At 50.7% G+C, this 13638-nt stretch overlaps 9 protein-coding genes across 9 annotated transcripts, besides 5 other annotated features; all 9 read right to left on the bottom strand.

The window, feature by feature from the left end:
* Positions 1-13638: part of a sequence feature (sequence corresponds to BAC RPCI93-26G5) that runs on past both edges of the window.
* Positions 151-2283, bottom strand: Tb927.4.3530 (hypothetical protein, conserved; the record flags this gene model as incomplete). Its single annotated transcript, XM_839410.1, has 1 exon — positions 151-2283. One exon carries the CDS (start codon positions 2281-2283, stop codon positions 151-153), a length of 2133 nt encoding a protein of 710 aa, XP_844503.1.
* Positions 2954-4093, bottom strand: Tb927.4.3540 (hypothetical protein, conserved; the record flags this gene model as incomplete). The annotated part of the gene is made up of 1 exon (XM_839411.1): positions 2954-4093. The coding sequence occupies one exon, from the start codon at positions 4091-4093 to the stop codon at positions 2954-2956; it is 1140 nt and encodes a 379-aa protein (XP_844504.1).
* Positions 4168-4199: a microsatellite.
* On the bottom strand, positions 4620-5288 carry Tb927.4.3550 (60S ribosomal protein L13a, putative; the record flags this gene model as incomplete). The annotated part of the gene is made up of 1 exon (XM_839412.1): positions 4620-5288. The coding sequence occupies one exon, from the start codon at positions 5286-5288 to the stop codon at positions 4620-4622; it is 669 nt and encodes a 222-aa protein (XP_844505.1).
* Positions 6443-7423, bottom strand: Tb927.4.3560 (serine/threonine protein phosphatase PP1, putative; the record flags this gene model as incomplete). Its single annotated transcript, XM_839413.1, has 1 exon — positions 6443-7423. The coding sequence occupies one exon, from the start codon at positions 7421-7423 to the stop codon at positions 6443-6445; it is 981 nt and encodes a 326-aa protein (XP_844506.1).
* Positions 7974-8759, bottom strand: Tb927.4.3570 (translation elongation factor 1-beta, putative; the record flags this gene model as incomplete). Its single annotated transcript, XM_839414.1, has 1 exon — positions 7974-8759. One exon carries the CDS (start codon positions 8757-8759, stop codon positions 7974-7976), a length of 786 nt encoding a protein of 261 aa, XP_844507.1.
* Positions 8379-8434: a microsatellite.
* Positions 8835-9146, bottom strand: Tb927.4.3580 (hypothetical protein, conserved; the record flags this gene model as incomplete). Its single annotated transcript, XM_839415.1, has 1 exon — positions 8835-9146. The coding sequence occupies one exon, from the start codon at positions 9144-9146 to the stop codon at positions 8835-8837; it is 312 nt and encodes a 103-aa protein (XP_844508.1).
* Positions 10031-10816, bottom strand: Tb927.4.3590 (translation elongation factor 1-beta, putative; the record flags this gene model as incomplete). Its single annotated transcript, XM_839416.1, has 1 exon — positions 10031-10816. The coding sequence occupies one exon, from the start codon at positions 10814-10816 to the stop codon at positions 10031-10033; it is 786 nt and encodes a 261-aa protein (XP_844509.1).
* Positions 10436-10491: a microsatellite.
* On the bottom strand, positions 10892-11203 carry Tb927.4.3600 (hypothetical protein, conserved; the record flags this gene model as incomplete). The annotated part of the gene is made up of 1 exon (XM_839417.1): positions 10892-11203. The coding sequence occupies one exon, from the start codon at positions 11201-11203 to the stop codon at positions 10892-10894; it is 312 nt and encodes a 103-aa protein (XP_844510.1).
* On the bottom strand, positions 11468-12097 carry Tb927.4.3610 (serine/threonine-protein phosphatase PP1, putative; the record flags this gene model as incomplete). Its single annotated transcript, XM_839418.1, has 1 exon — positions 11468-12097. The coding sequence occupies one exon, from the start codon at positions 12095-12097 to the stop codon at positions 11468-11470; it is 630 nt and encodes a 209-aa protein (XP_844511.1).
* Positions 13358-13443: a sequence feature (A-rich).

Genomic DNA, 13638 nt, shown 5'->3' on the forward strand with positions numbered 1-13638 from the left:
CAACAGAAGAAGTGAAACATGTAGAGAAACGTGCATGAAAGCCAACGAGGCAATACCAAAAGTGGCCAGTCAGATGTTTGTGTAGCGCTCGTCCACAGGCCTGTCGAAATCCACATCCAATTCACAGATTGGCGTTACCGTAAACGATAGCTAACTAACCCAGTTGTTGGTGCGCTGCAGCACTTCGAGGATCTTCTCCATGTAAACGCGAAACTCCTCGGGACGCATATTTCCATCACTTCCGCTGAAATTTTGTCCCTGAATAATCGAATGCCCGCCGTACGATTGGTCCCCGTTCGCAACTACAATACGGTCACCACTGCGCTCCTCGTTAAGGTCTTTGCCATTTTTTGGCCTTCTTTGATGGACGCAGTACGGTTTTTTAACTAAGAAATGAGCCCGTGAGTCCAAGACGGTTGGCTCGGTAGGGGGTGGCTGGAGTGTTGCGAGAAAAGTCTCTCGGGGCTTATGTTCGTAGTCGTAGCGTAAAAGCGCGAGTTGGGTGCGGAGGCCACTAAGTTCGCTTTCCATTGCGTTGTCGCCATAGACACGATAGACTTCATCCAGTATGTACTTCCGCTCCTCGGGGGTAAGGTCGTAGCGACGCCGATCCGCCCATAAGAGCAGCTCATCAAGCCATGATGCTTTGAATGTGTTGCAAGAGCGTGTTGCATACCGATACAGTTCCAGTAGCTTGGGGGACTCAGTGCGCAAGTATACCTTCATCAGCCGGGACACGATGCGGGAACTGAATGGAATCCCTTTTTCACTGACAGCCCGAGAAACCTCGCCTGCACCACCACCGGGATCTGTAGAATTGTGAGCATGTTGAAGGAGAGCACAGAAATAAACCTCCTCATTAGAATGGGTCAGGAGTAACTCACGACATGGTCGAAGGTATTCCTCTTCAAAGCGAGGAACCTGACATTTCGACAAGGCAAGAAGAGAAGTTTGCAGCAAATATTCATTGCCACGGCGGTCCTCCACGCGGGTGGCGTCGGACAGCGCGTCCTTAGCCTGCACAAAAGCGCCGAGAGCCACATCTGCCGCCCTCATCTCTCCTGCTGCAATAAGTACAATGCTCCATACGCTAATGCTTAGCTTCTCCCCACAGCGTAGCATTGCTCGTGCGGTGAAAACAATCTTTCTGTTATCCTTTGCCGCATGCAATACAGTGAGAAGTTGAAAGAAGAGGTAGTCGGAAACGCCCTCCATTATTTTCTCACATTCACCAACTGCACGGAAATCTTGCCCATCTGCGGCTGTTCCGGATCGCATCGCACGCGAGCGATGCCCCAAAAGAACATCACAGCCCACACTCTCCACACCAAGGCGGGACCCAACTTCATCAAAGTAATGTAACGCCTCGTGGACGTGCTGCCCCGCCCTGCAGGTTGCAATAAGGGTAGCGTAGAACCATTGTTCTTCGGATATTACCCCATGATCAACGCGAGTAGCGCCATTTGCACTTCCGCCGTAGGAGACCTCACCACTACCAGTGTCACTGGTGGTGATACTCAAATTGGAGCCGCCTTCTTCCGTCAAGTTCGTGGTGCCACATCCTCTACGAAGGAAGCCGCGTCGAAGGCAGAAGCGAAAGAAAAGCATTTCCCCCTCGTCTCCGCATGATGCATACTGCACAAACCGCCTAACTGTGTATATGGCATCTTGCACACTGAGCTCCCGGGAGGCCTCGGGGTATAGAACTGCAATGTACTCCTTAAATATGTACGCGGCATCTTGAAGGGCTTGTTTAGCATCAACAGAGCGCGCTTTTTCAAGATGTGCGACAATGCAAACACAGCGCCAGAAGGTGCGGGCCAACGAAAATGAACTCATCACCTCCCAGCCAAGCGAGGGTTCGTGCTGGAGGTGCTTCATGCAGTGGGCTCCCAAACGGACCAAATCACTTGTACTTCCGAGGCTGTAGGCACTGTCCACAACGGAATCGGAGACGGCGAAGCTACCCGCCACGCTATTAGCCTCAGCCATAGAGGAAGAGCACACGAGGTTCGCACGACCATAGTAAATTGCAAGACAGAGTTCGTGCAGACCCGCCACGTGTGCCAACTGCCCATACTCACGCACACACTTGTAGCTCACCTCCGCTAACCGTCGGCTAAGAAGCTCAGAAACGTGTGCGTGGACTGCCGCGGTCTGACTTGGGTCAAAATTGGTTCGACTGAAACGATGTAAACGGCGACTGAACTCCTCTGTTGAGAGGAAGGTTAATTCTTTTGCCATGTGTCTGTACGCCTCCGTGCTTGTGTCGACATGAACCATTGTTTTTGCGCCCACACGCGCTGCTAACGGGGTGACTCCAACGCCGCTAACACTCCTGATGGTATTTTTCCCGCTTCCATACTTGAAAACTGGCAGCACACTCGCGACGTGTGTAAAGAACCGACTCCTCATGGTGTATACTTGCGGCCTTCAGAATGGGGGTTTGTGCGTGTTTAACTCAACTCACAGACGCCAAACAAACACTTTCTCTATAGGCATGCTCTGCTCTCATAGTGTGCGATTTAGAGGCCGCCGCGTGAAGAGGAAGTGGAAGGGTGGTAGGAACAAAAACGGAAGGTTGTAAAAGCGTTGGAAAGGGGGGGAAAAGACTTACAGATACTAGTCAACACTCATGGAAAAAGAGATAGAGAGGGACATAAGAAAAGCACACAATCGATCAAAACAAACGCGTGCCGCCAGAGAGAATCAACGCCCACCCTGAAAGCTCACATGCTGCGGGTGGGCAACTCAGCATCACATAAAAGAAAAGGGAACCGGAGGATGCAACGGAACTAAACAATATGTCCCTGGCTCAAAGCCTAGTATGCCAGGCATTTGCACCCCCTCCACCACTGTTCCTGCCTTCGACTTCAGCGCTGTCACGCCTACATCTCGACAGCACCGCGCATACTTCCCTTCCTCTCTTCCCGCACCGCTGCCGCATGAGAGTTCACTTCTGGAGCCCCTTTAGCGCTGCTGATATGTCGGCAAAGTGTAGCTTGATCCTCGGCTTCACGTTGTCCCCTCCCTTTTCCTCCGCAACGGCAACCGGGGTAGCAGGGGCGTGCCTATTAATCAACTCTAGAATGGGTCCGTTATTCCATAGCTGCCATTCTGCTGAATTTGCACTGTTCTTCTTCTTTCCCACCCATTTCCCCCAAGCACTTCCTGGGTCCTCAAGATCACCCTCACATCGCTGCAAGGGCATGGGCGCCTCCGCGTCGGGAAGAGCAAACACGCGCTGATGCAACAAGTTGCATGTTGCCTCGTCGCCATTGCAAAGACCCATTAGAAAGCATATGCAAAGGTCGTACGGTGCGCCGCGGAAAAGACAGGTTTCGCCGTGTAGGCAACTACCCCACACACGGTGGCATGGGTGCTTGCTACTTTCCAGTGATTGCTGCTGTTGTGACGCAGCTGTCATCCCCCTAGCTAGCAGTGCTCCACCAACGTTGCCTGCATTCGAAACGGTGTTCATCGCCGTCGCTGGAAGCTGCTGAATGTGAGTTGGGCGGCTTCCCCCTGGAATAGTCGGCACCGCCACACGGTCGGCCGAAGGCGCCACAGCTTCAGCAGGCCGACTCGCGATGTCCTCCGACATCTCCATAACCCTCGAAGGTGTGTAATTTAACCAGGAAAGGAGGGAGGGAAACGGAACAACACGACTCGGGCGGTACGTGCGTGGCCTAATGATACGCGTGAAACATCGTGTGCAAAGCATCAATTGGTGCACAGCATCGATAGCAAGTGAATCAGATATGATGTTATCGCGACGGCACTTGTTGCAGTAGAAGGAAACTTGCTCTGAAAGTTGCCAGAGTTTCGTATTCGGGGCGGCGCTTGTGTTTGCATCGAGTGGGGTCTTCTTATTGCGTGCGCTAAATGTCCTGAAATTGTTAAATGTTAAACGCCTGGGGCCACCACGGTCACTGCCTGCCACCTGCGACACCACAGCACCAGAACCGCCTGAGGCAGGAGCAATAGCAACAATGGCACCCGCAGAGGTGTCGGAAGGACGAGGTTGATGGTAATTAGCACGCCCGTGTTTATTGTACGGCTCCCCCCTGTTGTAGACACCACGTGAGTGCATGACGCACCTTTTTTTTTCCTCACCCGGCTCGTCTGGATCGCTGGGAGGCCACGAACCTTTCTCCAACTTTGCCCCACACACCCACACACACACACACACGCACGCAGCTTTGCTTTCTTTGCTAACTATCCCCCTTCTCCAATTTTATTTTCCTTAATGTCTAATGCTCAAAACCACCTCCACACAAATGCTGCGCGGCGCAAAATGCGGGGTTAACTTAAGTTCCCCTTAACTCAGGTGGGTAAAGAGGCGAAGACACAACCGGATGGAGTGGGGAAAACAAAAAAGGAGAACTGTTGATGGCGTCGCGGAAATGGCGAGCGGGGGCAACGCAGAAGGCAGCGAAAGCAACAGAAGAGAAGGGGGAGGGCGGCACCATAAAGGCCCACCATATCCATATCCCCGTGCACAAAAAAAGGATGAATATATGCAAAAAGAAATAAAAACAAAAGGTGATCAGTCGAGCCCCTGAGGTACTGCAAACCCTCTCACAGAAGAAGCAGCGGCAGCCGCATCTTCACTCCCATCACGCAAGACCAAACTTCTTGAGAACCTCCACATTCTTCTGGGGCATCTTCTTGAGGGCCTCCTTGCGGGCATTCTTCCAAGCGACGCGAACCTTCTCCATCTTCTTGTGGTGACGCCCGGACTTTTCAATACGGGCTGCCTCAAGTTTCTCCACAACGTCGCTGTACTTCCATCCAACGTGTTTGCACATGTTACCCAACACCGTGAAGCGGCGCTCGTTACGGTAGCAGTTGTGACGCTGCGCCTTGGGAATCACTACACGACCACCGGTACGCACGACGTTGACGGGTACGCCCTCGTAAGCAACGAGCTGGCGGAGCGCGCGCTGGCCTCGCTTTGTGTAACGCGGCAGCATGGAGCGAACTGTCCGGATAAACACATCAGAGGGGCTACGGTGGTGAAAGGGTCCAAGTTTCGGGTTGGACAGCTTCCGCTTGCGAAGGAACTGCAGGTACTTGATCTTGTTGCGAATCTCCGACCCAGCGATAGTCAGCTTCTCACAGCGAACCACAGTAATCTTCTTTCCGAGAAGCAGCTGTTTGGCGACTATCGCGGCCGCACGACCCAACACATGGTCCTTCAGGTCAATAACAATAATGTCTGGACGGTGCTTCTTAAAGCCCTTGCGGCTGCTGCGATTCAGGGACCTACGGCTGGGAAGAACCATCGTCCAGGCGTTTGACGGTGCTTTCCCTCCGTTGACTACCAAGAGGTTGCTAGGCAAAACGGAGGGTAAATGCCGAGAAAACGTTGGGATTTTTTTAAAAAAAATCAAGCGAAGAGAACGTTGAAAGAATGTCAATATTTGTGAATGAGCCGGGGTACGGCCACTCAGCAGCGCAAAGTGGTACTGCGGGAGGACCAAAAGCCGGGTAGCTAACCAAACCGCGCCCTTTGAGCCAAGTGTAAGAAGTCCCCGAAAATGAAGGGGGAATCTTACTGAGATGAGCTTGTGACTGAGTGCAAAAAGGAACAGAATTTGCAAACCCTTCATATTGCCGAGAGGAGCACGCACACATACACGCATTTAAGTATATAAGAGCAGACGACGCATAAACCGGCACAGCACAACCGTCTGCAAATCCGTGCAAAATGTGGCTGCGGTGAACACTATACGAGCAAGTTCACTCAACGTTACACACATAGTCAAGTGAAAGACCACTGAGGATGCTTGTAAGTGCGCACGTGCACGAATACATCTACATTTCTGTCCGTGTATTTGTTCGTTTGTTTTTGGACAAAGATGAACAGAGACTAAAAGCAAACAATGCGCCGGTCCAGCAGTACAATCCACACACCGAATTGGGTATCCCATCCGTAAATGAAGAACACACCGTCCTCCCTCAAAGTGATGGTCCCACGCTCAAAAATTCGCAATCGCCGATTCTGCTCCCTCCCCTCCCACTTTAGAACAAAATCAGAAAACACGCAAGTTTGAATTTTCGCAAAAACAAAGTGTTCCCTTCATTTCGCTCACTATTTCACCTTTCGTTAATATTTATTCACTTCGTCACGCTTAATTCACCACAGGGCACGCAAGCGTTACACTCCTGACCTATCACTGCCCTTCCCGTTGCCCCCCCCCTCTCATCAGACCAGCACCCAAAAACGTACACGTAGGCACTCCCTCAGCCACCTCTGCGACTACCGCAAGAGTACCTTCCCCACAGTTATATTCTTCATTCAACACAGCACCAAACAAAACAACAGCTTCCCTCACATTTCCTCGAGCAATTCAGTACCCTTACCCCTCCTTTACTTCCATTAAACATAAACAACTAACACATAGTAATCTATTTGCTCCTACCCGTCACATCGCACTTAATCGTATTGTGGTCTAAATATCTCAAAGCGGCACTTACAGTTTTCGTCCATAATCATCATAGCACCGCTGTTAGTAAACTCACCGCAGTAATTCGAGGCGCTGAAAATGGTTACAAGCTGCCGTCCCGCAAAAAATTGGTAACCTTTATCAACAACCTGGTGAGCGCGGAGAACAACGTCAATATCAAGCCTTTCACATGTTTCCTTAACGATGTCTTCCCCAAACGTGTAGCTGACACCGCGCTCACTCTCCATCCAACCACTTCCCGCCTCCTCGGGATCAGCCCAGAGCAGATCACACGCAAGTCCGGTGTCAGGAACGATAAGTGGGCGCTCGATCCTCTCAATCTGTCGTAAGTTGCGTAGGTCCGGGCTCAGACCACCGTGCATGCAGAGTGCAATGTCATCAATGAGCGCAGCAATCGGCAAACAATTGAACACATCAGTGAACTCCTTGAATAGTTTCACTGAAAAACGCCGCTTCACCTCATCAAAGAAACCGTATATCCTGCAGATGCTGTCGGATTCATGATTGCCACGAAGAACACACATGCCGTCAGGGTACAGGATCTTCAATCCCAGAAGCACAACAATCACCTCCGTCCCATGCTTCCCACGATCTACGTAATCGCCTAAAAACAGGTAGTTCGTTGCGGGAGGCATCCCACCGGCACGGAATATCTCTACAAGATCACCAATTTGGCCATGAATGTCTCCACAGACGTTGATCGGAGCCTGCAGTCGAACCAGCATGGGTTGGGCCATGAGGATGGGCCGAACAAGTCGGAGAATGGTGCTTATTATTTGGCCATCCAGCAACTCCTGGGCTGATTGCCAATCTTTCAGGATTGATTCCACTAGACGCTGAATGGTTTCTCTGTCACGATTAGAAGGGTCTGGCCGAGCTCCGTGGGACCACCGCCCAGATTGTGCCTCAGACGAATTGGTACGTCCCCGTTTCCGCACAATAGTCGACATCCACAGCTCACACCAAAGTCTCTCCTCGAACAGTTAGAGTCCAAGTCTAATGTTAAAAAAATTTCACCCAGGGCTGGGAAAAACAGCAAGTCCCACAGTAGACGGCACAAGAAAACCTTGTTGAATGTACCTCACACCTTTGCCGAACAGAATGGTCAGTGGGAGAAAAGGCTAGCTGAGTACCTGCTGTTGTGGTCCTTTTTGACGCGGCCTCACCTCACCCTCTGAATGGAGCGCCGTGTCACCCTAGTATACCTGACTAACATGCACGCAAGTTTAATAAATAATTCGACAGAGGGAAAGGAGCGGAATATTCCAAACAGCATAACAGTACATGGGGCAGCAGCACGAGGTGGTGTCGAACCTCCACCACCACCCATCTACGACATACACACACATGCACACAGATGCAAACAACTTATCGGATTAGCAGCATTATATAATATGGAGAATAAAACCGAAAAAAAAAAATACCATTTCTCCTATTTTCCTCGTATCCCTTAGACCATTTAACTCTTCATCCTATCCCCCTTGCCTCTGGAATGGGCGACTAGATTTTATTCCAGGCCACAATGTCCATTGACTGTACGGCATCTCCGAAAGACATGATCATCTCCTCCAGGTCATCTCCAGACACCTTATCGTCCTCAATGACAACCAACTGTTGCAGCTTCTTAACTCCGAACGCAATGGGTACCAGTTTGTGGTCACCCCACAGTAGACCGTCTCTCTTAATTGCATGGAGTTCCGTGGCAAGCTTTTGCAAATCCACTGTATCATCCCACGGCTTGATGTCAAACAGGATTGATGACTTTGCAATGATAACCTTCTTTGTGCTCTTGGCTGCGGCATCCTTCTTCTTCTTCGCCTCCAGGGCTGCAAGCTCCTCCTCCGTGGTCTCACCGAAGAGATCGATGTCATCGTCGTCGGCCTCAGCAGCCTTCCTTGCTGGGGTAGCAGCGGGAGCAGCAGCGGGGGCAGCAGCGGGGGCAGCGACAGGAGCGGCAACAGGGGGCGTGATCTTCACGGGGGCACCCCAGGCAGTGCGCTCGGCCTCGGTAAAAGAGGCGATATTCTTCACCCAGCGGAATACATTCGTATTGTCTCCACCGAGCAGATCGTTGAATGCCTTTACATCCTCCTCGGAGGGCTTCACGCCACCCAAAAATAGTTTCCCCTTAAGCTTCTCCTCCAGCTTCCCGCTCTTCACATTGACGTCCTTGATCGACATGTCCTTCCCGCTTCGATTACACACAAATGAGCACTTGTTGTGGCATTTCACAATAGAAAAAAAAGCAAAGGGTATGAAAACGGGAGAATACATATGATCACACATCCGAAAGGCAGAAAGGGGAAAAAAAAGAAGGAAAGGGAAAGGACCTGAACTCCGGGCAGTACTTGTACGTGCGCACTAGACATTGGCAGGTGCATCGACAGGGAAGGCATCCAACGTACGAAGGACAAGCTTTGTTTGCTCCAATAGCGCCGCAACAGCTGCACGCAACGCCCGCTCCTGCGTGGCACATAGCCTAGCAAACACCGTCGATCGCGCACTATCATCAGCCCATAGCTGAACCTCTCTCGATGTGCCAGGGACAGGTGGTTCTACGCGCAATACCTGCAACATGATGGATGCCACCTCAGGGTTCGGAAGGGGGAGCCGCAGCACACACTGCAGCAAATCGTGGTCCCCACCCCCTGCATCGGGATCCATACGCCTCATCAGCTTGCGAGTCACACTGATGACAAACAGGTAACCAACTACACCTTACGTCACCTCCAGCCCAAAGACACAACAGAGAAGGGAGAAGGTTGGCTGCAGGGAACCACTCATGGCCACTTTCGAGGGGAGTGATACGGTGGGTAACAGGAAGAGGCTCACACCAAAAAGTGGGGCAAAAGGCACCAAAAACATGGGGGCAACCGCAGTTCCCCCCTTCGTATAAACCGCAACCTGGGGCAACCAAGGAAAAGACCCTGCAGATCCTCAGCAAGAGCCAAAATACTGAAAGCGGGCGCGGCATTGATAAACTGCATTCGGTAGTGTATGTTTTCTAACCTGTGGCCGCATGGGCCTTTGTGCAGGACTAGAAGTGTGGTCTAGCAATACGAGAAACAAACGTCATTTACCACCTTCATTATTGTTGGGGTACAATAGACGGCACAAGAAAACCTTGTTGAATGTACCTCACACCTTTGCCGAACAGAATGGTCAGTGGGAGAAAAGGCTAGCTGAGTACCTGCTGTTGTGGTCCTTTTTGACGCGGCCTCACCTCACCCTCTGAATGGAGCGCCGTGTCACCCTAGTATACCTGACTAACATGCACGCAAGTTTAATAAATAATTCGACAGAGGGAAAGGAGCGGAATATTCCAAACAGCATAACAGTACATGGGGCAGCAGCACGAGGTGGTGTCGAACCTCCACCACCACCCATCTACGACATACACACACATGCACACAGATGCAAACAACTTATCGGATTAGCAGCATTATATAATATGGAGAATAAAACCGAAAAAAAAAAATACCATTTCTCCTATTTTCCTCGTATCCCTTAGACCATTTAACTCTTCATCCTATCCCCCTTGCCTCTGGAATGGGCGACTAGATTTTATTCCAGGCCACAATGTCCATTGACTGTACGGCATCTCCGAAAGACATGATCATCTCCTCCAGGTCATCTCCAGACACCTTATCGTCCTCAATGACAACCAACTGTTGCAGCTTCTTAACTCCGAACGCAATGGGTACCAGTTTGTGGTCACCCCACAGTAGACCGTCTCTCTTAATTGCATGGAGTTCCGTGGCAAGCTTTTGCAAATCCACTGTATCATCCCACGGCTTGATGTCAAACAGGATTGATGACTTTGCAATGATAACCTTCTTTGTGCTCTTGGCTGCGGCATCCTTCTTCTTCTTCGCCTCCAGGGCTGCAAGCTCCTCCTCCGTGGTCTCACCGAAGAGATCGATGTCATCGTCGTCGGCCTCAGCAGCCTTCTTTGCTGGGGTAGCAGCGGGAGCAGCAGCGGGGGCAGCAGCGGGGGCAGCGACAGGAGCGGCAACAGGGGGCGTGATCTTCACGGGGGCACCCCAGGCAGTGCGCTCGGCCTCGGTAAAAGAGGCGATATTCTTCACCCAGCGGAATACATTCGTATTGTCTCCACCGAGCAGATCGTTGAATGCCTTTACATCCTCCTCGGAGGGCTTCACGCCACCCAAAAATAGTTTCCCCTTAAGCTTCTCCTCCAGCTTCCCGCTCTTCACATTGACGTCCTTGATCGACATGTCCTTCCCGCTTCGATTACACACAAATGAGCACTTGTTGTGGCATTTCACAATAGAAAAAAAAGCAAAGGGTATGAAAACGGGAGAATACATATGATCACACATCCGAAAGGCAGAAAGGGGAAAAAAAAGAAGGAAAGGGAAAGGACCTGAACTCCGGGCAGTACTTGTACGTGCGCACTAGACATTGGCAGGTGCATCGACAGGGAAGGCATCCAACGTACGAAGGACAAGCTTTGTTTGCTCCAATAGCGCCGCAACAGCTGCACGCAACGCCCGCTCCTGCGTGGCACATAGCCTAGCAAACACCGTCGATCGCGCACTATCATCAGCCCATAGCTGAACCTCTCTCGATGTGCCAGGGACAGGTGGTTCTACGCGCAATACCTGCAACATGATGGATGCCACCTCAGGGTTCGGAAGGGGGAGCCGCAGCACACACTGCAGCAAATCGTGGTCCCCACCCCCTGCATCGGGATCCATACGCCTCATCAGCTTGCGAGTCACACTGATGACAAACAGGTAACCAACTACACCTTACGTCACCTCCAGCCCAAAGACACAACAGAGAAGGGAGAAGGTTGGCTGCAGGGAACCACTCATGGCCACTTTCGAGGGGAGTGATACGGTGGGTAACAGGAAGAGGCTCACACCAAAAAGTGGGGCAAAAGGCACCAAAAACATGGGGGCAACCGCAGTTCCCCCCTTCGTATAAACCGCAACCTGGGGCAACCAAGGAAAAGACCCTGCAGATCCTCAGCAAGAGCCAAAATACTGAAAGCGGGCGCGGAGAACAACGTCAATATCAAGCCTTTCACATGTTTCCTTAACGATGTCTTCCCCAAACGTGTAGCTGACACCGCGCTCACTCTCCATCCAACCACTTCCCGCCTCCTCGGGATCAGCCCAGAGCAGATCACACGCAAGTCCGGTGTCAGGAACGATAAGTGGGCGCTCGATCCTCTCAATCTGTCGTAAGTTGCGTAGGTCCGGGCTCAGACCACCGTGCATGCAGAGTGCAATGTCATCAATGAGCGCAGCAATCGGCAAACAATTGAACACATCAGTGAACTCCTTGAATAGTTTCACTGAAAAACGCCGCTTCACCTCATCAAAGAAACCGTATATCCTGCAGATGCTGTCGGATTCATGATTGCCACGAAGAACACACATGCCGTCAGGGTACAGGATCTTCAATCCCAGAAGCACAACAATCACCTCCGTCCCATGCTTCCCACGATCTACGTAATCGCCTAAAAACAGGTAGTTCGTTGCGGGAGGCATCCCACCGGCACGGAATATCTCTACAAGATCACCAATTTGGCCATGAATGTCTCCACAGACGTTGATCGGAGCCTGCAGTCGAACCAGCATGGGTTGGGCCATGAGGATGGGCCGAACAAGTCGGAGAACGGTGCTGATCGTGAGGTCTCCTCTCTAGGAGGTATGGAAATGCTGTCGCAAACGCACGCGCAGAGGGGACCGAAAAAAAAAAAAGTGAACTTTGTAAAACTTCACCAATGAAATAATAATTTCGTGTGCTCGCCGTAGAAACGGGCAAACTTTATCCTCTCATACGCGTCATTGCATCATCTTATTACCTTGCATGGTATGTGTGACGGAGCAAGGCTTCGTCGTGCTGTTTCGCCACCAGTGACTTAAAGGAGAATACCAGAGGACGAAAACAAAGAAAAGCACAGGAAATTTAGAGAAAACACGTGCTATCTGCATCAGTTATGAAAAAAACGCTGCTTTCCAGCCAGTTAACACACAAATAATTGTCGCAAAACGCGGACAACCACCAACCTAAATGATTAAGTATAAAAACTTGCGTGCGTGTGCATGCGCATGTATGCGTTAAATATATGACAACAGGGGCATAAACGTATATGATATTTAACATCGACGTGTTACGCGGTGCCATACGAGGGGGAGAACTGTGCGCGTTGAAGACAATATTGAGGAACTCATCGCGCAGAGATGCGAGAAGAAAAAAAAAAAGCAAAACACAAACAACGTAAACTGGACCCTTTTTGTTCCGTTTTCCACCATCTCGTTATTTCCCTCCATTTCTTCCCGCAAACAAACTGGACACAAATCAAATTGCTGATGGGCAGTCTCGTCAGGTTTGGTGTGCGGTGTGACGCACAAGAAGTAAAAACACAAATATCACTTAACACCGTCTTCCTTTCCCTTTCATACTCCCTCGTCATATCTTTCTCAGGTCCTTCCTTCACATTTTCCTCTCCGCATTGCTTCGTTTCACCTCACCTCGATCACCACTCGCCTCGTCAGCCCCTTTTTTTGTCGCTTCATGTCTCTCCTACACGCACACACACGCAGACACACGTTGGGCCTGCTCTCCACGCCCTTCTTATATATATATATGAACTCTTCACTCATTCATACCACTTATTCTCCGTACTCTCAAACTTTTTCGTTCCTTTTCCATTTCGATTACAACTTACCCCCGCCCGTCGCGCACTCGCAACAGAAGTGGGAAGGAAGAAAAGAATCGACCGATGGCAAAAAGCAGAAAAAAAGAGGGCACCCACTGGATGGCGCTGTACAATTAGAGTGAGACAAAAACAAAAACAAGACGAATTATAAAACAGGAATAGCGCTAGAATGAGAAGAATTAAACCTAGAAGAAAAGAACACAAAGATAATAAGAAGAGGGGCAAAGGAGGAGAAGAGAGATTTAAAAGAAGGAAAACAAAAAAAAAAGGAAAATGAATGGCTGAAGAATTACCGCCATCGCTGCCAGCACTGCCGGTGTCCTTTTTGTGCTGATGGTGGTATTTCTTGCTTCCTTTCTATTACTTCCCTTCCTACCCTTGCCGTTGTGTTTCGGCACGCCATCCATCACACATCCCTCCGCCCCAACTTCTTTTTCCACGGACACCACTCCTTCCCCTCCCCCCGGC

This window comes from Trypanosoma brucei, chromosome 4, assembly GCF_000002445.2.
Source record: "Trypanosoma brucei brucei TREU927 chromosome 4, complete sequence".
NCBI lineage: Eukaryota > Euglenozoa > Kinetoplastea > Trypanosomatida > Trypanosomatidae > Trypanosoma > Trypanosoma brucei.